Source organism: Aquarana catesbeiana, linkage group LG03 (assembly GCF_042186555.1).
Source record: "Aquarana catesbeiana isolate 2022-GZ linkage group LG03, ASM4218655v1, whole genome shotgun sequence".
NCBI classification, from domain to species: Eukaryota; Metazoa; Chordata; class Amphibia; order Anura; family Ranidae; genus Aquarana; species Aquarana catesbeiana.
In genome coordinates, this window is record NC_133326.1 from 491,396,205 (window position 1) to 491,420,776 (window position 24,572).

Consider the following 24,572-nt stretch of genomic DNA (forward strand, 5'->3'; position numbering starts at 1 on the left):
CCAGCGGTGGGACTTTCCTAACTGCGGAGGGGCAATTGATGGGAAACATGTCCACATCATCCCACCACCCAACTCGGGGTCGTACTATTATAATTATAAGGGGTTCAATAGTATTGTGATGTTGGCGGTGGTGTCGGCTACTTATGAGTTCCTGTATGTGGACGTGGGGAAGAATGGCCGGATGTCCGATGGTGGAGTCATCACCCAGACCGAGTTCTACAGGCGTCTCCAGAATGGCAGGGTTTTTAATTACCGGTTGGCCAGAGCCAGAAGAGTGGTGGAAAACACGTTTGAAATCATGGCCAGCCGGTTCCGCCTATTTCTTACACCCATACATATGGCGGAGTATAAACTGAATCACATTATCCTGGCGTGCTGTATTCTACACAACTTTTTACGGCAACATTCTGCCAACTATGCTGGCTCAGTTGGGCCTGAGGCCAGAATTCAAAATGAACCAACCCTGACGGCGCTTGAAAGTGGCCGTCCTGGCTTGCCCTCCCTGAGTGCCCGTGATGTCCGGCTAAGATACCTTGAATCCTTTGCGGGTAGGGGGGCTATCAATATGCCAGACAATGTGTAAAACCTTTATCAAATAAAAAAAAACATTAAGCAAATCTTTGTTGACATTCCCTGCTTGTGTTTGTTTTAGCTGACCCTGACAGAAATGTGGTGAGTCCTGAAAATGTCGTGATTGTGTTGTGAATGCACTTATACAAAGCACTGTTGGGTATTATTTACTAAAGGCAAAGACACTTTGCACTACAAGTGCAGTTAAAACTGCACTTGTAGTGCAAAGTGTATTTTCCCTTAGGAAATAACACCCATTGTCACAGAAAACACCAATTAGAGCACCCCAAAAGTGTTGTAGCGTTGAGACAATAATCCACACATTCTTGATTAACAAGCTTTTTTAATACCTGCATAATCACATGTGCATTTAAAAAAGGTTTTTAAAACAAACCAACATGTTTGTTGTATAACAATTTTTGGGGTGGCATTAGAAAAAGTAGAAATGTCCATTTAAGATAAAACAGGCATGTTTAAAACCAACAAGAAAGACACAAATCTTGAACTTACAAAGTTCACATTTGGTAGAACTTGAAGGCAATATCAGACATGAGTATTTAGGAACTGTGTTTGAAATTGCGTTCAGATGGGGTGAAGTCACCCCAGGAAAAGCCAAATTTTGAAGAGGCACACCAATTTACGAATGTCAACATGTGCTACCTGCCATCACGGGGGATCAAGGGACGTGTTTTGGGGGAGCAACCCCTTCCTCTCAGCTACTTTATTACTGAGGAAGGGGTTGCAACCCCAAAACGCGTCCATTTATCTCCCGTGATGGCAGATAGCACATGTTGACACACTGTGTGCCTCTTCAAAATTTGGCTTTTCTACAATTGTACAAAAAATTTTAAAATTGTAGCACACCATAAAAGAAAGGGATTTGGAGGGGTTTTACACTCTCCCCAAAACATCAATGATGTTATTATTTTTTTGAATAACATCATTGATGTTTTTCTTGATATTTTCCAATGCAACATTACACCACATGATCTCCCCAATCAGGATCTGTGCACTTTCTGAGGTGAAATGCCCTGGATCCACAACATCACGATCACCTAAAAAGATAGAAACCAAAAAAAAACATGTATTATAAATATGCCAGCATCCATCTCTTACCTGAGCCTGTGGTCGCAGACACTCACCTGTTGTGGTGACTAGTTCCACCACGTCTTCTTCCTCCTCCTGCTCTTCTTGTCTTTGGGGGATTTCCCCTTCTTCCAGAGGTGGGGGTTCTGTGGTCTCCTCGGATGAGGGGTGTCCTCAGAGTCTTTTCTCCCCTATGTAAAAAAAAAAAATGGTATAATTAGCACACAGATATTTGATGGCAGAAATATAAATATGAATCATTGCTTGGAAGTGGGGTACAATTGTCTATTTTGGGAGAGTTCCAAGATGTTGAATTTTGAGTGTCCTTTGTCAAGCTTCAATACTTTCCCTGTTTTGTGCAAGCTTCACAGATGGAGACACCCCTATAGTATACACTGGAGCACCTGTGTGGGCCCCCTAATAAAAAGGGTGTTCTTGTGTCCCACACTAGAGCTCCAGCGTCCAGATGTGAAAACTGCTGCTGAGTGTCCTCTCTTTACACAGAATCGAGTTTGCTTTTCATTCTAGTAACAAACCCATCTACACAACCAAATTATTTTCATACAAGTAGGCCCTAAAAAATGTGGGCAAATGCATATGGCCAAAACAATGGTGTTTTATAGGCCGAAAGAAAAATGTTGGATACGAACGAATAATGTGCCCATGAATATGAAAGTTGACATTTTAAACTGTACAACAGTTAAGAAAAGCACATGGAGCAGCACGAATGTAATAAACACAAAAAGAATAGGAACACAGGACAACTACTTACTTTTTTGCAGCACTCTCCGAATCTTTCGGTACTGCTCATGCTCTCTTAATTTGAGGTCCGACCACCACTTCCTGAGCTGCTCTTTCGATCGTCGTACCCCGAAATTCCGGTGCAGACTTTGACCACTTTCGCCCTTATCTTGGCCTTTCGAACATTGGGGTTGGGGTAAGGTCCATACTTTCCATCATAGTCGGCCCTCTTCAGGATGTCGACCATCTCCAACATCTCCCCAAAGGACATATTTGATGCCTTAAATCTTCTCCTTCTGGATCCAGACGTTTCTGGCTCCGGGCTTTCCTCCCCCTCCTCCTCGTTGCTATAATTAGCACGCACCTGCTCTGACTCCGCCATGTGCTCTTCCCCCACTGCGCCGAACGAAAAGGGGCGAGAATAGACTAGAAAGAACGTCAGGGGCGGGCGAAGTTACACGCATGCGCAGTGTGTATAGAGCGTAACACGCGTGCGTAGTACGTATGATCTGTGAGCGGAGGAAGGAGTATCGGAGGCGCCGATCGTGATAACGAAGGTAAGATCTAAACTTGGGCCTATACTGCTTCTAGATGGAGGCCTATATTGTAACAAGATTAGGATAGTTTTGCCTGACATTAGGGTTTGTCTTGTGTTGTGTCTTGCAGTGAAAATGGATATCTTGAAAGATAACGACTTTATGGCAATCTTCATTGATATGTTCAGGGAGCTGCCTTGTCTATGGGAGATAAACCAACCTGAATATAAGAACCAAACAAAGAGGAAGGCAGCACTGGATCAATTTCTGGAATTTGTGAAGACGGTGATCCTCACGGCAGACATCATCTATTTGAAGATCCTAATTGGTGGCCTGAAGAGCACTTATCTAAGGGAGCACAAGAAGGTCCAGGATTCCCAGAGATCCGTAGCTGCAGATGACATTTATGTACCCAGGCTCTGGTACTGTGACAGACTGCATTTTCTGGCAGGTCAGACTGAACCCAGGTCATCACTCTCCAGTCTTCCTTCCAGGCTTCCTTCCCCCCCAGCTGAGGCTTCCGACGCCCAACCTGGGCCTTCCAGGCAGCAACATGTGGAGGAGCCCAGCTTGAGCCAGGTATAGCATTCCTCTAAATATTTCTGCTTGTCCAATCAATGATGTTAACTAGATGTTAGTTTGGAGTACTAATTTATGATTGTGATTGATGATGCAAAAACTAAAACCATGTCCCTTTTTTCATACACAGGGAAGTCTCAGCTAGGAGGTGGCCGGGCCAAGCAGGCTGCCTGATACCCAGGTCCCTCCCCTCCACCTTCAAAGAAAAAGTGGCAGGAAGATGAGTAACCTGGAGGAGGCTGCCATAGGCCTCTTTTGGAAGGCTACAGAGGCCCTGAGAACCTCCCACACTGTGGAGGAGGACTTTGCTTGCATAACTGCCTGCAAAATGCTGCAGATGGAGGAAGGCCAACGACTCCTGTGTGAGTCTTTAATTTTGGAAGCTCTCAATAGGGGGTTGAGGGGCCAAATAACATGTGCTACCCACATTTGTGACCTCACACATAGTCCTCCTCCTCTTCCAGGTCCTACTACTCCTCCTCCTCCAGGTCCTACTCCTCCTCCTGCCACATGTCCAACACCAGAGCCACAGCCAGGAAGGAAGCGTGGAAAGAAGACCAGAAAGTGATGACCCTGGGTCCAACCTGGTCTGGCAAAAGATGCAGGCTCTTGTAGTACCACAGCCTGGGGACACAGATGTCATCTGCTGCTTTCATGATCTCTGGGACTTCTGGACCAGACTGCACTCCCTTAGATATGGACTCCTCAGGCCACCAATTTTGATGTTAATTGATGTCTGCCCTGGGGGTCCAAGGCTTCGCCAATTTCTGCTGTTTCTCCAGTGTTGCCTCCCTCTTTGTTTGGTTCTGAGCCCTTAATAAAGGAATTTTTGTTTCAATTCTACTTGCCTATGTGTGTTTTCCTTAAAAAAGGATAGTTGGTTTGTGAGGAGGCAGGTACATTTCAAAAATACAATGTGAAATTAACAAGGGACACCAACACCAAGCAACCTTCTTGAGATTAAAAAATAATATAAGATATCAATGGTGTTGTGGTAACTTGACACACCAAACACACACAAAAATTTTAGGGAGTAAAACTAACCAAAAAATAAAACAAAGATCAGCCTTGAAAAAAATACAAACCCCAAAAAAACAAAAAACAGCCTTTAAAAAAACAAAAAAAAAACAAAAACAAACCAAAAATAATTTTGTCAGATGTGACAAATCAAAATATATTGAGGGAATCACGATAAATAATAAAGAAAGAAGTTTGAGAGAAGTCTGTGTGAATATGAGCAGCAAAACTACTTCATTCTTCTCACATTATAAAGAAGAAGAGAGTGCGCTGTGTTAAACCATTTTTTACATTGCAGCGTGACGAAAGTGCTGTATCCATTGCAAACGCTAATTTTACCAGACCGAGCTGTTCCGTCTCGGAATTTCTTCTGAGCATGCGTGGCACTTTGTGCGTCGGAACTGGCCACACACGGTCGGAATTGACGCGATCGGATTTTGTTGTCGGAAAATTTTATAGCCTGCTCTCAAACTTTGCGTGTCGGAAAATCCGATGGAAAATGTCCCACACACGGTCGGAATATCCGACAACACGTTCCGATCGGACATTTTCCATCGGAAAATCCGACCATGTGTACGGGGCATAAGACTGTAAACAGAGCAATCAAACATGGTTGATTGCTCAGTTCTCAGTGCTCCGTGAGCAGAGACCAGGTGACTGTCACCGACCCTCTGCTCTGTCCCCCCAGCCCACTGGAGCGCTAGGTTGTGGAAGGGGTGGGAGTGGCTTAGGCTCTCAGTGGCTCACTGAGAGGCTGAGCCAGGTGCCAGTTCAGGCTCCTGGGTGGATCCCGACCGTATGGTTGCGATCTTTCCCCAGCCTGGACCAGCTCTGTGACATCAGTCAACAACAGGCTTCAGGAGTGCAGAACAAACTGCACTCCTGTGATCCACAGGAGAAGTACAGCCAAATGAACTTTGGCTGTACTTCCCCTTTAATTTATTTACATTGCTGAGGAACAACTGTGAGTTGTTAAATCAGGCCTTTTTGGATAACGCTAAAATGTAAATCTTTTTTCAGTTTTTGTTATCCTAAACATTTTTTCACCTCTAGCACAGCAATGTACCACTTATCTTTGTAAAATGTAAGGTTTTTCGCTGGACTTGAACTGTTTAAATTTCAATAAAAACTGGAAAAATTAAGGCGTTCTAAAACTTTTGTAGTGTAGATAGATAATACAAGGATAGATCCATAGATAAACATATAATACAAGGATGGATGGATGGATGGATAGATAGATAGATAGATAGATAGATAGATAGATAGATAGATAGATAGATAGATAGATAGATAGATAGATAGATAGATAGATAGTTACTTACTGAGCTCGGAAGACTCTTTCAAACTCCGGAGACCCAGAAGTGCTTGGAGGGGAGACGCTGTACTTCCGCCTGGCTGCAATCACCTGCAGGGAAAAGTATGCTACAAAGGAAAAATAAATAATTTTACCTGCTTGAAAAGCCTGAATATGTTTTAGGTAGAGTTGCTCTTTAAAAGATGCTTCTATTCAAAAGAGATAGTGAGGACACAAAAACTAAATTACCCAATGTCTTTTTCTAAATTGTGCACAAGAGACAGTTTCTGGTTCTGTACTGCCAATTTCCCCCGCTAAAATCACACTCCACCTTTTGCATTTTCCATTCTGTTTAATATATGAACAATACAATAGAATGGGTGAAACCCTAATTAATTAATTAATAATTATAATAATTATTAAAGCAGCAGATGAGCAGGCCTGGAAACAGAGGTGACGATAATCAGCTCTTGCTTGTATTCCTGAGAGACAAAAGAGATTAGTGGTAGAAGCTAATCTAATTTAAAAAAAAGCTCTATGGTTGGCTTGATTCTTTAAACAGATGTTTAGAAATCGGAATATTGTCAGGAATTTTTTTCTGGAAACAGTTTTGTACACATGGTACAAATGCTTTTAAGATATTTTTCAGTCAGTTTGATTTTCAAAACAAAATTCAACTTTCTAGCACAGAATTCTCACAGAGTTGAGAATTAGTTTTACAAACCATTGATCCGAGCTTAGACAGTCTTTTGAATTATATACTGTGCCCTGCCACGATGTAAAAAGAGTTTATGACCCAGGATTCTCACCCAGGCAGGTTGAGGGTTTCCAGGGAGTTTAGGCCATTCAAAGGAAACTGGCTTTTCGGTTGGTAAAACCCAGTTTGGGGAGATTTGAAGAGATCTGGGAGGGATGAAATCTTTAATCCTGGGTTCTTGGTTTTGTGAATAACCAGGACACTGATTTGGCAGGTGTGTTCAGGGCTTTTTGTAGAGTCAGGAGAAGGGTTCTGGGCTTCACCACAGCAGACAGAGGAGGACTCTGCCCATGAGTCTAGGAGAGGCAGCTGGGAGCCAGAGCAGCTAGCTGTACAGACAGAGTTGGGGAGAAAATGGTCTATAGAAAAGCAAACAAGGGCCTGAAGTGTAAGGCCAAAATCCCAGTGCTGCATGTAAAGCAGCCCATAGAGGATTTGATTCAGTGGCAGCCCCTCCATATGGGGCACAGGGGCCCCCTAATCTATGTGTCTGGCCCCTAATCTACATGCAGGGCGCCAGCCACATGGATTTCAACTAGGTTTTTTTTTAGGCACGTGATTAGAGCCTGAGGCTCTAAATAGCTTCAAAAAAGGGAGGGCTTGGGGCGTCACCACTTGTGTGACAATACCGAATCAATAATCGCAATTGTCTACCTGCTTCTCCTCCCGGCCAATCAGGAAGCGGGTCCTGAGATCCGATTGGCCAGGGAGCCTCAGGACCCACTACCTTTGCAGCTGGGAGGAGAAGCAACGGAGCGAGATTCCTGTCATCTGCCTCCTAAGGTAAGGAGGCCTCTGTCCGTCCGTCTCCCGCGGGGCAGTTGATCGCCACCTTCATGTCCATCTGCCATGCGGGGGAGCGCAGTACTATTGTGTTCTGCCGGCAGGGGGTGGGTGCGGGGAGCATTCCCGGCCATCAGAACACAAATGATTATTGCTAGTGGCTATAGGCTGGCTGTACCCAATCGATGGATCCACTTTGGTACAATCCGTCTGCACATAGATTGATAGAATCTCAGCCAGTCCCTGCTGGACCGGGCGAATTTCGATCCATGTATGGCCGGCTTAAGCCAGGAGGATGAGTGTGTGTTTCTTTGTAAAATCAAGAAATGTTGAACACCCCTGCTAGGGAAACTCTTTCATTTGGATTTCTGGAAATTTTGTTGAACTTTAACTTGAACTTAAATATATAAACATTCTTCAGAATAGTGCCCCATAGTGAAAGCATGTTAAGCACTTGACGTCCACACTATAGCTGAATGACGGGCACAGCAGGGACCTAAATTTCCAGGAGGCTGGCATATAACGGCCTCCCCTATGCACGTGCCCTGCAGGGCGCGCGCGGAGCACGCTGTGATCACCGAGTCACTGAGACTCGGGTGATCACTGATCCGAGTAAGGGGCGGTACTGGTCCCTGCCCCTTACAATGTGATCAGCTGTCAGCCAATGACAGCAGATCACATGATGTAAACAAAAGCTTGGTAATTGTTTTTTCTCCTCACGCTGACAGCATGAGGAGAAAAAAAATATCACCGGCTCATCTGCACGGGATGCCTCATCTGTGCCACCTGCCATTGCCACCTAACAGTGCCCGCAGTGCCCACCGGGCCACCTATCAATGCCCATGAGTGCCACCTATCAATGCCCACAAGTGCCACCTATCAATGCCCACCAGTGCCACCTATCAATGCCCACCAGTGGTGCCAACCAGTGCCACCTAGCAGTGCTGCCTATCAGTGTAACCGATCAGTGCCCATTATTGCCACCCATCAGTGCCCATCACTGCCACCCAATCAGGGCCCACCACTGCCACCTATCGGTGCCCATCAGTGCCGCCTCATCAGCGTACATCAATGAAGGAGAAAAATTACCTGTTTTAAAATTTTTATAACAAAATATAAAAAAAAAAAAAAAAAAGATTTGTTTTTTTTTTTAAATTTGGTCTTTTTACATTTTTTTAACAAAAAAATAAAAACCGCAGAGGTGATCAAATACCACCAAAAGAAAGCTCTATTTGTGGGGAAAAAATGATAAAAATTTCATTTGGGTACAGTGTTGTATGACCACGCAATTGTCATTCAAAGTGCATCAGCGCTGAAAGCTGAAAATTGATCTGGACAGGAGGGGGGTTCCCAGTGCCCAGTAAGCAAGTAGTTAATTTAGATTTAAACACTAATAGCGCTTATATATTCTGAAAGTCTTTCAAACTTGATACACAGTCGACTTTTGACAAAATAGGCAGCCAAAATGTGAGAAAGATGAAGGAAAATCCACTCCAGAAATGGTAAATTATAATTAATTACTCCAGATGATTAACCATCACCGCGATGCTTGAATGACAATCCCCCAAAAGAAATTTACTTACCAGATATTTCTGGATTTATTGCATATCTCTGGGTATGTTGTTATCAGCAAGCCTCTGTGAATCTTCGTCCAATATTAGTGGGAAGGTGTGTGGATGTTAGGTGGCTAAAATCAGCAATCACTGCATCTTTCCATCTGTATGTTGCTCATGACAAGCAAGAAAATAAGGGTGCACATAGCGTAATCTAATTTTCCAAAAGGTATGTTTATTTTAAAAAAACCCTCATAGATGTACACTTACAATAAAAACATAAGGTAAAAGCATAAGTAAAATTATACTTGTGAAATCGCTCCCTCCTGATGTACCTCTTCACCGCGAAAGCAATGAGGAAACTAGTCAGGGCCTGATCACGCAGCAACCCATGCCATTGAATAAAGCTGTCGGCAGGCCTGGATTTACTCCCTTTGCCGCCCCAAGGCCGGGACCTTCAATGCCGCCCCCCCCACACACACACACACACACCACCATTCAGGGCGTGGTTTACGTTAAATGGTGGGCGTGGCTTATATGGGCGTGGTTCTAATGGGGGTGTGGTTAGAGTCTGAGATGAATGAGAGGTGGAGAAAGAAAGGGGAAAAGAGGGAGAGAGAAAGAAGGAAAGAAGGAGGGAAGGAGAGAGAAGGAAGGAAAGAGGGATGGAGGGACAGCAGGCCCAGATCCTACACCACAATAGAAATGTGTATTCCAGAGTTTAACAAATCAGCAGATAAAGATACTCCAAACACCTGGGGTTAGCGCTTCAATCATCCCAGCACCATCGTTGTTATGGTGTCAGGATGATTGAAGCTCATTATTACTATTATTACATTATAATATAGAATGAAATCATTCAACTCACCATAATCCAGAATCAGTGGGACCCCTCAGCGTGTCACCTGCCACGTCGCCTGCCACCAGATGCCATCAGGTGCCCCCAGAAGTGTTCGTCCTTACATCAGGTGCCCCCAGAAGCAGTGGCGGCTGGTGCTCCATTTTTTTAGGGGGGCGCAAACAAAATCTCAACCAACCCCCCCCCCCCATGTCACTCGCCCGTGATGGCCGATAGATAGATAGATAGATAGATAGATAGATAGATAGATAGATAGATAGATAGATAGATAGATAGATAGATAGATAGATAGATAGACAGATAGATATACAGATAGATAGATAGATAGACAGTTAGATAGATAGATATACAGATAGATAGACAGTTAGATAGATAGATATACAGATAGATAGACACTTAGATAGAGAGATATGCAGTTATACAGATAGAATAGAGAGAGAGAGAGTGAGATGAGATGATAGAATGCACAGCATGATTGTAGGACGCAGTGCTGGGAGCCCCGTGATATACACATACAGGAGATGTGTAATTAAGGCTCCAGCAGATTGTCGGGTAAAGGGCTGGACCGGAGGTTGATTCCAGGCAGGGCAGAGGTGAAGCACAGCTCCCTCCACCCTCCGATCACATACTAAGAGTATAACACGGTGGACAGACAAAGGCTGATAGTAACACATAAACTTACCTTGCTTCTCCATTCACACCAGTCGAAACAGAAAGTGACACGCCGCCCGGTGACAGCACCGCCCATGAAGGAGAATGCCCCAATCAGCATCTAGAGGCGCACTGCACAGCGCCACAGGGCAACAAAAAAAACAGCAAATGAAGCATCTTGCCTGCAATCGCTGGATTGCATTGGCATGACGCTTCCATAGTGCACCGTGTCCGGCGCCCGCCCGGAACACAGTGCACTTCTTAAAGAAACTTTTTTTTTTTTTAAAGGGACATTTTTTTTTTTTTTTTTGACTGGCTTTGGGGGGGCGGCGCCCATGCGCCCCCTATGGACGGGCCGCCACTGCCCAGAAGCAGAGGCCCTCCTTACAGATCTGTGTCCCTGGCAGTGGAGCCCCCCTTACATCTGGTGTCCCCAGCAGCGGAGCCCCCTTACATCTGGTGTCCCCCAGTGGAGAAGCCCGCTTACATCAGGTGTCTCGAATGGAGACGCCCCCCTTACATCAGGTGTCCCCAGTGGAGAACCCCACCTTACATCAGGTGTCCCCAGTGGAGAAGCCCCCCTTACATCAGGTGTCCCCAGTGGAGAAGCCCCCCTTACATCAGGTGTCCCCAGTAGAGAAGTCCCCCTTACATCAGGTGTCCCCAGTAGAGAAGCCCCCCTTACATCAGGTGTCCCCAGTGCAGAAGCCCCCCTTACATCAGGTGTCCCCAGTGGAGAAGCCCCCCTTACATCTGGTGTCCCCAGCAGCGGAGCCCCCTTACATCTGGTGTCCCCCAGTGGAGAAGCCCCCTTACATCAGGTGTCTCCAATGGAGAAGCCCCCCTTACATTAGGTGTCCCCAGTGGAGAAGCCCCCCTTACATCAGGTGTCCCCAGTGGAGAAGCCCCTCTTACATCAGGTGTCCCCAGTGGAGAAGCCCCCCTTACATCAGGTGTCCCCAGTAGAGAAGCCCCCCTTACATCAGGTGTCCCCAGTAGAGAAGCCCCCCTTACATCAGGTGTCCCCAGTGCAGAAGCCTCCCTTACATCAGGTGTCCCCAGTGGAGAAGCCCCCCTTACATCCGGTGTCCCCAGTGGAGCAGCCCCTCTTACATCCGGTGTCCCCAGTGGAGAAGCCCCCCTTACATCAGGTGTCCCCAGTGGCGAAGCCCCCCTTACATCAGGTGTCCCCAGTAGAGAAGCCCCTCTTACATCAGGTGTCTCCAGTGCAGAAGCCCCCCTTACATCCGGTGTCCCCAGTGGAGAAGCCCCCCTTACATCCGGTGTCCCCAGTGGAGCAGCCCCTCTTACATCCGGTGTCCCCAGTGGAGAAGCCCCCCTTACATCAGGTGTCCCCAGTGGCGAAGCCCCCCTTACATCAGGTGTCCCCAGTAGAGAAGCCCCTCTTACATCAGGTGTCCCCAGTGCAGAAGCCCCCCTTACATCCGGTGTCCCCAGTGGAGAAGCCCCCCTTACATCCGGTGTCCCCAGTGGAGAAGCCCCTCTTACATCCGGTGTCCCCAGTGGAGAAGCCCCCCCTTACATCCGGTGTCTCCAGTGGAGAAGCCCCCCTTACATCCAGTGTCCCCAGTGGAGAAGCCCCCCTTACATCAGGTGTCCCCAGTGGAGAAGCCCCCCTTACATCCGATGTCCCCAGTGGAGAAGCCCCCCCTTACATCAGATGTCCCCAGTGGAGAAGCCCCCCTTACATCCGCTGTCCCCAGTGGAGAAGCCCCCCTTACATCAGGTGTCCCCAGTGGAGAGGCCCCCCCTTACATCAGGTGTTCCTAGTGGAGAAGTCCCCCCTTACATCCGGTGTCCCCAGTGAAGAAGCCCCCCTCCCCCAGCAGCAGAGACTTTCTAACAGGCAACGTGGAACAATAGGCTGAGCCGGCTGGGTGGCTGCCGATAGAAATTGAGCCGGCCAGAAGGCTGCCCACCCTCCGCCCCGCCCCGCGGCCTTTCCCACAACATGTCACAGACTGTCAGACGAGCAGCAGGGTGGGCGGCACCGCAGCTCAATTTCTATTGGCAGCCACAAGGCATTCTGGTCTTCTGCAAAAAGGCGGGCGGTGGAGACATTGTCTGCCTGTCTCCACCGCGGCAGCAAAAAAATGGTAAAATAAGGGGGGGGCGACCGCGAAAGCTGAGAAGTCGCCGCAGGAGCGGCGCTGCCCCAGCACCACTGCTGCCTCGAGGCCTGCCCTCGTGGCCTTGTGGGAAATCCGGCCCTGGCTGTCGGCTCTCCAGTTTACCTTACCAGGGATCACCACTGTAGCGGTGAAGAGGTACATCAGGAGGGAGCGACTTCACAAGTATAATTTTACTTATGCTTTTAACTTATGTTTTTATTGTAAGTGTACATCTAACAGGGTTTACCAAATAAACATACCTTTTGGAAAATTGGATTACGCTATGTTCACCCTTATTTTCTTGCTTGTCACGAGCAACATACAGATGGAAAGATGCAGTGATTGCTGATTTTAGCCACCTGACATCCACACACCTTCCCACTAATATTGGATGAAGATTCACAGAGGCTTGCTGATAACAACATACCCAGAGATATGCAATAAATCCAGAAATATCTGGTAAGTAAATTTCTTTTGGGGTATTGTCATTCAAGCATCGCGATGATGGTTAATCGTCTGGAATAATTAATTATAATTTACCCTGAACATTTCTCTTTTGGAGTGGTTTTTCCTTCATCTTTCTCACATTTTGGCTGCCTATTTTGTCAAATTTTTGTGTATCAAGTTTGAAAGACTTTCAGAATATATAAGCATTATTAGCGTTTACATATTTAATTTGGACACAATTTTGTTACATTGTTTTTTATTATAGTAGCAGCTTGGTTGATATTGTATCTTCACCGTGAGCGCTGAGGGAGAGATATCTATAGTTGTTTGATTATTTCTCAATATTTGTCATGTTAATCTACATTTCATTGTCTAACTAGAGGCCTGTGGCGGTGTTGGTACTAATCTCAGACCTGCTCTGACAACCTCCTTCTCCTCTTCAGCAATACAATAAGCATGTGGGCGGGAATTACTTTGCCCTGCATGCAGGAGTACCTTTCACATGGAGCGTGCTCATCAATGCCCCGGGACAAGGCAGAGACGGCAGTCATATTTAGAATTTTAACATTAAGGCAGTTCCCCCCTGACTTAGAGATGACACTGTGTGCAGTAAAAATACAAAATTCCTCTGAAAAGTGCTGTCCCATGTGTAAAACATGTGTTACACACTGTAAAAGTATTCAATGTTGCATTAGGATGGACAGACTGAGCCTGCACCATCTCCAAAAGTCTAGTGCACCAAGTTACCTCACTCACAGTAAGGCCCCTTTCACACGGGACGGATCTGTGATGATCCGCCCGGGGGAACATCCACTTGCTCAGTGGGGATCGCTCCGTTGATCCCCGCTGAGCCGGCTGATGATAGGGCAGTCCCTGCACAGTGTGCAGGGACCGCCCTGTCAGATCTCCACTCTCCCCTATGGGGGATCGGATGAACACAGACCGTCTGTCCATGTTCATCCGATCCGCTCTGCAGACAGATAGAAAAATAAGATTTTCCTCCGTCTGCAGAATCGGACCATAGCGGGGGCGGATGATTTTGGGTGTCAGCAGATGTTCATCCACTGACACCCGCTATCCCATAGGGATGCATGTATGTCCGTATTTCATCCGAAAACGGATGGATGAAATGCGGACATACTGTCCGCATGTGTGAAAGGGGCCTAACAGTATGGGGTTCTGCCAAGTACATAGTGTGGACCTAATGCGTGCTCATTTTTAACTCCTTCACTTCCCCTACTTATGTGACCAGGCCAAGGATCTTCGTAACACTGATTCGGTTCTGGCTGCTATTGTCTTGCTGCCTTAACCTCCTTTTGTAGTAGCTAAGCTTCACACCCTTTTGTGCTTTACAGACCCTGATTCTTTTGATACGCCAAAACCAGCATGCACCCCTTTAATAACTTCAGAATAGGCTTGGAACAGTTATAGTAACTTTACTGAAGAGATTTCAACATTACAGTCCAATCCCTTATCCTAACTATAATTGTGTGGCTGCCCAGGCACACCTCCGTAGTCCATGCTGGTATTCTCCATGGCTTGGATGTGACCCGGAATCCTGGTGCCTTCAGCGGAATGCGGGGTACAGCAGTCCTAGTAGAATGAACCGAGCCAAGAGCGGGAATGGTAACCAAAAGGGAGCCCCTTCCCCCTTTTTTAAACCACAGGTGGGCTGGCTGGGACTGAAAAGCCTGAGAATGGAACACACATAACTTAACCATTTCCGCAGACTGGGCCAGCCACTAACTTACTAAGGCTGCACCTGGGCATTTTGAATTGAGGAATGAACTTCAAAATGCTCTGCCAAAATGACAAATCACACAATGTGAATTTCAGATGGCATTCATTTTAATGGCACCTAAAAACACAGTTCGGTTCTGCCGCGATAAATCGTGTTGCAATCACAGCAAACTGCATCGCGTGAAGCTTGTCGCCCAAAAAAGGATCAGGAGCTAAGGTTACGAGCACTGAACTTATTCGGACTTTCCAAACAACAAAACCGTGGATTTTTGTTTGAAGGATGCTGGCTCCAACTAGTCTTGCATACACACGGTCACACAAATGTTGGCCAACAATTACGAACATAGTGACGTACAAGACGTACCTGATATCTGCATTATGAGCGCTAGTTATATCTCCGGCTCGTACTTGATTCCGAGCATGCGTGGACTTTTGTCCGACGGACTTGTGTACACACAATTGGAAAGTCCAACAACAAACATTTGTTGGTGGAAAATTTGTGAACCTGCTAGCCAACATTTGTTGGCAGAAAGTCCGACAACAAATGTTCGATAGAGCATACACATGGTCGGACTTTCCGCCAGCAAGCTCACATCCAACATTTGTTGTCGGAAAATCCCATCGTGTGTACGGGGCATAAGGGCAGTTAGGATGTGAAATCCTCTTTTACAGGCGGTGGTTTCAGCAGGGAGCATCAATAATTTCAAAAAACTATTAGATAAGCACCTGAACGACCATAACATACAGGGATATTCAATGTAATACTGACATGAAATCACAGACATAGGTTGGACTTGATGGACTTGTGTCTTTTTTCAGCCTCACCTACTACGTCACTATGAGCTTCTTTCGAGCAACAAGCTTAGCACAATGCAGTTTGCCGCGATTTTAGCGCGATTCATTGCGTGACATCCAGGGTAGATCCACACCATCTTTTTTGGTTCCATTAAAATGAATGCCTTCTGAAATTCGTGTTGTGCAAATTGTCATTTCAGCAGAGCGTTTTGAAATCGTGGACAGAATCTCAGCAATTCTGCCCTCGAATCAAAATGCCCAGATATGAATGCAACCTAAATCAGAATTAACACAACCTGCTTACAATTGTGATGAGGGCTGTGCCTGTCACTCAGCTATGCCAGCATAGAGCACTGCAGTAGGAGAGCAGCAAGCAAGCAGAAAGTTCAAAAGTTGAAAATAAGAACATTTATTTTCCATACCTTGCTCCAGAACTCCAAGTAAAGTCACAGCTCCTAATAGCACAATGTCAGGTAACATAATGGTCAAACAGATCTGTACCAGTCTTGATCTTGATCTCAGATATCAGTGACAGGCAGCTGCCAATGTCAAAACAGGAGAAAAATGAATGCATATTCCTTGCTCATGACTACTCATTTCGTTTTGAAAAAATCCTGCCTGAACTTGAAAAAAGAAATCGTAATATATGATGGCAGTGTGCCTGTAGAATATAAAGTATTAAAAAATACCCACACAAAATAGAACCAGACATCTTTCATTTGACAAAGCTGTGTTAACCAACATAGTGTATATACCAAATCAAAAGAAAAGATATACTGTACATACATACCACGCTGTTAAATTGTGTTTGCTTTAGATTTCAACATACATATAAAAACTTGCTAACAAAAAAACCATAATGCTAGAGAAAATGACTCACTCGAGGAAAAAGTTAAAGTTTAAAACGTTGTCAAAACATACACAAAACAACACCATGAATATAGATATTTTTATACCATGCAAGATCACCAGACATTGCCCATCCGGAGAAGGTGTACACCATATCAAAAACAATATAGTGAAGCATTAGTAAAACATACAAACCTAAAGCATTAAAAGCAAGTCCAGACTTCAATTTAAAGTAAACAGAGATGCAGGTATCCAAATATCCTTCCACAGTGCCAAATATTGCATATAGTAACAGCAACTATAGTTACATAGCAACCAGTTCATGTGCTGATTAGAAGCATACTGATAGGAAGACAGAAAGATGAGCTAATCACTGAGCTGCTTCTCATTTCACTTGGCACTTATAGGTTATGGCAGCTCCATGATAGCCTGGAAGTAGGTTGAATGATGTTGGCCATCAGTCTGAAGACATCTAGTGTCAGGAAAAAAAAGTACTGTAGGCGAAATCTCTGCATTGAATAGGAACATTGCATTTCGCAGGACGATTGTTACATTCCCTAATATTCACTCCTAAGGCTGCCTTCATACCTGAGCAATGCAACATGCCACGCTTGGCACTGAACCAAGTGAATTTTGTGTTGCACGTTTTGCTGCATTTTTTGTGCAACAAAAGTTGGGACTGCTACCCAAGTTTGGGGTGCCGTTAAGGAATAATGGCACCGCAAGCACATTGAGTGTTTTGCTGCGTTTTTCTGGAAACACAAGCAGAAACATGTGTTGTTCCCATGAACGCTCACATGAGGCATGAATGCGGCCTATGAGAAAAAAAGACTTAAAAACATTTGAACATAGCATTAAAAGAACATTCAACCAATAGGAAAAAAAAGTCTAACACTATGGGCTAAGAACATTTGACCAGAAGGGAAAATAATATGGGATGTACTGTGCACTGTGCAATGTTCATGAGCTGTGGATTTGTTTTATATATTTATTTTTTTATATATATTTTATATTTGGGTGGTAAAGCGAACGGCTGAAAGAATAGATGTTCAGTCAAGCTGAACCTCCAACTGCAGCAAGGACTGAAACATTTAGTAGCGTTATTACTACCACTGCTAAATGTTAATGCTTTCTGCTCAGGGATAATGGTAATTAGGAAACCACTGGCTGGGGTCGTAATAACCAGAGACTCACTCCTGCCCTGCACATTTGACTGTCAACTGGGCATTCCCAGCTGACAGAAGAATGTGAACAAAGGAGTAAGAACAGTGTGAGAAAAAAATGGCATGGGTTCCCCCCAAATTCCATACCAGACCCTTTAGGTCTAGTATGGATTTTAGGGGGAACCGCATCAAAAAGATAAAAAAAACAAAATCAACACCACACCTTTATGTGAACATGCAGCCTGACTGGCAACGAAACGGGGCACAAGCATGCCCCCCTCCCCCATGAGTCATACCAGGCAGCATGCCCTTAACATGGGGAGGATACCTTGCCAGTGGGACTCAGCCTGGAAAAGCACCTTGTCCCCATGTTGGAGAACAAGGGCCTCTTCCCCACAACATAGGCTTGGTGGCCATGGGTGTCTGCAGGTAGGGGGAGCCTATAGGGATCGTAAAGTCCCCTAAGGCTTCATGTACACTAGCCTACACTGGCAGCTCCAGTTTTTTGCCAAAGCTCCTGAACTCAACTCCATAAAAGCCTGTGTGTCAATATACACATACTGTAGGCTTTTAGCAGAGTTTTAGGAGCTGCCGCATTTAGGGGAGCTTCAGCCCTCCTCTCCTGAACGCAGACGAATCACGTTCAGGATAGGAACATTTTGACCGTTGGCCGTGAGAAAACGCAAGATGCCGAAAAACCGCGGCAAAAAGTGCAGCGTTTTTTGCCACGTTTCGTGCTTTCCCATGGCCACGGTATATGAAGCCTAAAAGTGCCACTAAAGGCAAAACTCTTTTTTGTGTGTGTTTTGGATAGAGTGGAGATGGATTATAACACCTGTCAGGTTTTATTGCTGTCTGTGACCCCATTAGGGAGATTCACCCTCTCTATTTTTCCTATTTACCATTATCGTCAAAAGTGAAAGTAAAAGAAAACTACAAATTTTGGGGTGCCATCAGAACAGGAGAAGGGAAATCTTCAAAGAAGGACAACTAGTAAAGGTGACCCTGGTGACACTCTCACTTTCCTCTCACTTCCTGTTTTGGCTATGGGAGAGTAAGTGCAGGGAAATCTCCGCAATGGGACACAGATGGAGGGAAAAAAAACTGACAGGGGCTATAACCCGCCCTTACTCAACCCAAAATGAAAAAAAAGTTTTGCCATCAGTGACTCTTTAAATATACACATATTAGCCATTTTATTAGGTACATTTTATTAGGTACACCTTGCTAGTACCGGGTTGGACCCCCTTTTGCCTTCAGAACTGCCTTAATTCTTTGTGGCATAGATTCAACAAGAGATTTTGGTCCATATTGACATGATTGCATCACGCAGTTTCTGCAGATTTGTCGGCTGCACATCCATGATTAGAATGTCATGTTCTACCACATCCCAAAGATGCTTTATTGGATGGAGATCTGGTGACTCTGGAGGCCATTGAATTACGGTGAACTCATTGTCATGTTCAAGAAACCAGTTTGAGATGATTTGAGCTTTGTGACATGGTGCATTATCCTGCTGGAAGTAGCCATCAGAAGATGGGTACACTGTAGTCATAAAGGGATGGACATGGTCAGCAACAATACTCATGAGCCCAAAACATGCCAAGAAAATATCCCCCATACCATTACACCACCAGTCTGAACCGTTAATACAAGGCAGAATGGATCAATGCTTTAATTTGTTTACGCCAAATTCTGACCCTACCATCTAAATGTCGCAGCTGAAATCGAGACTCAGACCAGGCAACATTTTTCCAATCTTCTATTGTGCAATTTCCGTGAGCCTGTGCGAATTGTAGCCTCAGTTTCCTGTTCATAGCTGACAGCAGTGGCACCCGGTGTGGTCTTCTGCTGCTGTAGCCCATCTGCTTCAAGGTTCCATGAGTTGTGCATTCAGAGATAGTTATTTGAATTGCTGTTGCCTTTCTATCATCTCAAACTAGTCTGCCCATTCTCCTCTGACATCAGCAAGGCATTTTTATCCACACAGCTGCCGTTCACTGGATATTTTCCTTTTTTTCTGGACCATTCTCTGTAAACCCTAGAGATAATTATGCCTGAAAATCCCAGTAGATTATCAGTATTGAAATACTCAGACCAGCCCGTCTGGCACCAACAACCATGCCATGTTCAAAATCACTTAAATCCACTTTCTTCCCTATTCTGTTTGAACTTCAGCAAGTCATCTTCACCACATCTAGATGCCTAAATGCATTGAGTTGCTGCCATGTGATTGGCTGATTAGCAATTTGTGTTACCAAGCAATTTAACAGGTGTACCTAATGAAGTGGCTGGTGAGTGTATATAGACATGACTATATTTGGTCAATGATTTCCATGAGACACGGCTGATCACAGAACGGAGTGAGGGGCTGATTCCTTTACTACGTGATCAGCTGTCAGCCAATGACAGCTGATCACGTGATGTAAATAGGAGTCGGTAATCGGCCTATGTTTTTTCTTCATACTAACAGCGTGAGGAGAAAAAAAAAGCTGATTTCCAGCTTGTGCGAATGGGACACCCACTGCTGCTAAGCAGTACCGATCAGTGCCACCTACTATTTCTCACCAGTGCCACCTACCAGTGCCACCAACCAATGCCACCTATCAATGCCCACCAGTGCCACCTATTAGTGCCCATCGGTGCTGCCAATCAGTGCCGCATCATCAGTGTCACCTATCAGTACTACCTATCAGTGTCACCTACCAGTGCCTATCAGTGCCCAACAGTGCCACCTATCAGTGTCCTTAAGTGCTGCCTATCAGTGCCACCTATCAGTGCCCCCTATCAATGCCACCTGTCAGTGCCACCTATCAGTGCAGCCTCATTAGTGCCTCCTGATCAGTGCCCACCAGTGCCGTCTCATCAGTGCCCATCAGTGTCACCTATCAGTGCCCATCAGTGCCGCCTCATCAGTGAAGCCTATCAGTGCCCATCGGTACCGCCTCATCAGTGCACATCAGTGAAGGAGAAAAATTACCTGTATGCAAAATTTTATAACAAGTTATGAAAACTTTTTTTTCTTTTTTTTTCAAGATTTCTGGCCTTTTTTGTTTGTTTAGCAAAAAACAAAAACCCCAGTAGTGATTAAATACCACCAAAAGAAAGCTCGATTTGTGTGGAAAAAATGATAGAAATGTCATATAGGTACAGTGTAGCATGACCGCGCAATTGTCATTCAAAGAGAGACAGCACTGAAAGCTGAAAATTGGCTTAGGCAGGAAGGGAGTTTAAATGCCCAATAAGCAAGCGGTTAATAAAAACTCTACTCCCATCGCAGACTGTCGTTACATAACTAGTTTCTTCCAGACTGGGTGGAAATCCTGTGTTGCCATGGTGCTTGTCAGGAAAGGAAAATAACATATAAAAGAACAATTTTCCATTTTCACTTTCCATACCAGCACACACCTGGGAAATAACAAGCTATAAAAGGGTGGGAATGACATGGCAGAATGAAAATACATTTTTTTTTTAATTCATAATTTTTATTAACACCACTTTTATTTTACAGCACTTAGAACAAAAACAACTAAGTACACATAAAAAATAAAATAAAACAAACAAAAAGCAGTAAACAAACCAAGAGGCCTAAACACATACACCATCTATCGTTCTCTTAATTACATCAACACTATTATTCATGTGTAGCGCTGGTATTTTCAATACAGACGCTATAAATAAAAATTTAGTTGTCTGAAGCTGTATTTTAGCTCTGACTACCATTACTGTAAATTCTGGTTCTGTTTCAGCTTGTCTGGTTGTGTGGTTTTCCCCTTGGCCTAGGGATGACGCCCTATTATTTCGGCCAAGGTTGGAAATTGCAACAAGCTGGGTGTATTGAGTGCCTCCCTGCCCGGAAACGGTCAGTGGGTGTGGTCTGCCTGGTGTGCATTCTGGGAGGGGGTACTTAAGGTACAGACCCCGTGACAGGAAAGGAGTTCTGACCTGATGGCCCTCCTGGCCTAAGGTGTGTCGCTGCCCCGAGGCGTCCTTACTGAAAGTAGCCCCAAAAGTCTTGGGGCTTACCGATCCAGGGATGATCCTGTGCTGTCTTGCCTGCGAGAAGAAGCCGAGCAACTGCAGGATCCAGGGGAGGACTTTTCAGGAGAGGACCGCGCAATAAGGCCTGTGCCTCTAGAAGAGCCTGGAGACTCAGTTGGAGGATGCAACCTGAGTCACCAACCACACAGTACCGTAGGTTCGGAAGAAGGGAACTGGTACTATGTGATCAAGCATTGATATTGCAAAAAGTCACTAATTACCCAATCCTGTGGCAGAGGATTGTGTAACAGTTATACCAAATCTTAAAGTCTGCGGCAGAGACTATAACCGAGCATCACATCGGCTGCTAGGTCAGTGAGAGAGGACTATCCGGTGGTTGCTGAATCCAGTTGTGGAGTTATTGTCCTCTGGAGCAAAGAAAGTGTTCCTGATCTGCAATTCCAATTCCAATAGCATGTGTCTTTCTTAAATAAAGCATTGAAAAAAGAGACTGTGTCGGAGCTAAAATCAGAGAAAGAAGTCTTTAATGGGACCCCTATGACGGATATGGTGAAACAGTAAAGGAACGGTAAGCCCATTCAAATACCAGCCGCTCCTTCGGGGGTAAGTGCTACACATGTAAAAAACTCATCCCTTTCCCCTGTCTTCTCTCCCCCGGTTTTATCTACCTCATCCTATATCCATTCACAGGAAAAAAAACCCCTGCAATAGGACCAACAGCCATATATGATAGGTACGCCTATCTATACAATCCATTTATAGCCTAAACTTATCCCTCTTACTCTTCCTTTCTCTTTTTCCACCTTTCTTCCCTCTTTTTCACCCTTTCATCTCCCTCTCCCTTTCTTTTTCCTCTTTTTCCCACCTCTCCTTCCTTCTCCCTTTCTCTCCCCTTTTCTCCTCCTACCTTTTATTTACTTTCCCTTATTCCACCCACCCTCTTTCACTTATCCTTCCCCATCATTTGAAAAAGAACCATCCACCCCTGGAGTTCCATCTGTTGCTATAATAAAAGGAGTCATCCCAGACATGCCCAGCCACAAATCCCACATTTAATGAAACTTTTTTATTGACCCCCTATTTCGACAAACCTGCCATTCGTTTAATACAGTGTCATTAACCTGTAGGCACCATTCCTCGTATGTTGGCCCATTCGAAGAAATCCATTTTTGTGCAATTTGCTTGCGTGCAATAAACAACATCTTGTTAATTGCTATCCTAATTGTTGGTATCTATGTTTCTTTTTCTAAGCACCCCAGCAAACTTATTTTAGGATCCCTTTATACCTGTATTTGGTATACATATTAATAATAGTAATAATATAATAGTATCTATTATTTTTTGCCAGTACCTAAATAATTTGGGACATTGCCATAGCATATGGAAATGCAAATGAGATATATGAGAATTTATTTTTAATAAAGTACAACTTTGGTTCCATGGATTCACGCTATAAGGCTCATCCTTTTACCTTATATATGGGAACGCACGTTGGTGGAGACCCTTAATGCCGCTTCCCGGAGAGGTGGAATACAGCAGCACGAATTTGAGGAGACACCTCATGCTAGAGGGGGACAACACCGTTGGAATACATCCAATACGCCTGTTACCCCTGTAGGGGTGGGGCGCTCCGGTGAGTGCAAGCACAATAGGGTGACACAGATAAAAGTGGGGATCACTGAAGATTCACCTAATTGTTTACCACTCCTCCTTTGCATGGATCACTTTTCACAGACTGTTTTCTTGTAGTGTATACATATACACATTTTTTTTTTTTTTAATCATATTTGGGACTTACTATTCTGAATTGGCACCTGTCACTTTATCACTCATTAATATATATATATTTTTTGTGCAGACCAGCACTGTGTTTTTATATATTTTTGTTTTTTATTGCTCATTTGAGTTCACATTTATATGTGGTTATATATTTTTTGTGTTCATTTATTTTTTTTTTTGGCACGCAACACTTATTCCCATTACACAGAATATATATGTATATATATATTTTTTACGATTAGTTGAACACTTATAGATGTTCCAAACCATGTTCACACAATATACGTTAATCCTTTAAGATATTGTGTTAAGTTGCACCTAACACTTATTAATATTATTTGATGAAATTTATTTACATCATATGCCATTTTTTGACTTAATCTGTGTGCATACACATTTTTTTTTCATATTTTAATTTATTTAATTTAATTTATTTTTTGTGTTTGGGTGTAGAGGTTCACATATACCTTTCACATTGTTTCACTTTATACGTTGAGCTGGTAACATTTATTTTTGTGGATTGGATTTATTTTTAGTTTATATTTATTATGCGAACAGCGCCATTCCCCTGAATAGAGTTTTTTTATTTCCATAGCATATGTATTAGGTCAGCTGAGGTTCTCCTACACCGGGGACAGTCAGATGTATCTCGTCTACCCCAGTAATACAATTTAACTGGGGTCCTATACACCCTATGAATTATGTATAATTGTGTTAAAGTTTGCTGGGGTGAAACTGATACTGATTGTACTTGTTCCAAAATATTTTGCAATTGTTCATCTGTTAAATCTCCTAGGTCCTTTTCCCATCCCCGTCTAGCTTGACGGGTAGCCTTTCCCTGGAGTTGTCCAATTAATTAGTCATATATTTTAGTGATGATGCCCTTGTTCAATTGTATCTTTGCGATTAAGTCTATTAATGGCATATTTTGAACTTTTAAATTCTTTCCTTTAAATTGGATCTGTAAAGCATGTCTTTATTGTAAATATTGAAAAAAGGTGTTGGGGGGTAGGAAATATTCTTTTTGTAATTCTTGACATGTTTTTAGCACATAATCATAATTGGTCAATATATTGAATCCCCGATCATTTCCTTACCCTAAATTCCTTCTAGTTTATTTATCTCCTTATACTTTATATTCTGCCATACAGGGGTAAAAACTGAAATGTCTTTATATTGCATTTTTAATTTAATTTCCTGCCATACTCTGTTCATGAACACTAAGGTGGGTCTTTGTAT

At 44.2% G+C, this 24,572-nt stretch overlaps 1 protein-coding gene across 3 annotated transcripts in view; it reads right to left on the minus strand.

Moving 5' to 3' along the window:
* LTC4S (leukotriene C4 synthase) overlaps positions 1–24,572 on the minus strand; it is a 305,490-nt gene that overhangs the window by 69,491 nt on the left and 211,427 nt on the right. For all 3 annotated transcript variants that reach the window (XM_073621049.1, XM_073621048.1, XM_073621050.1), the window contains 2 exons: positions 15,963–16,079; positions 5,852–5,951 (listed from right to left, as the gene is read on the minus strand). In XM_073621049.1, the coding sequence (XP_073477150.1) occupies positions 5,852–5,951; positions 15,963–16,020 (158 nt within the window). In that variant the 5' untranslated portion in view covers positions 16,021–16,079. The remainder of the gene's footprint in view (positions 1–5,851; positions 5,952–15,962; positions 16,080–24,572) is intronic.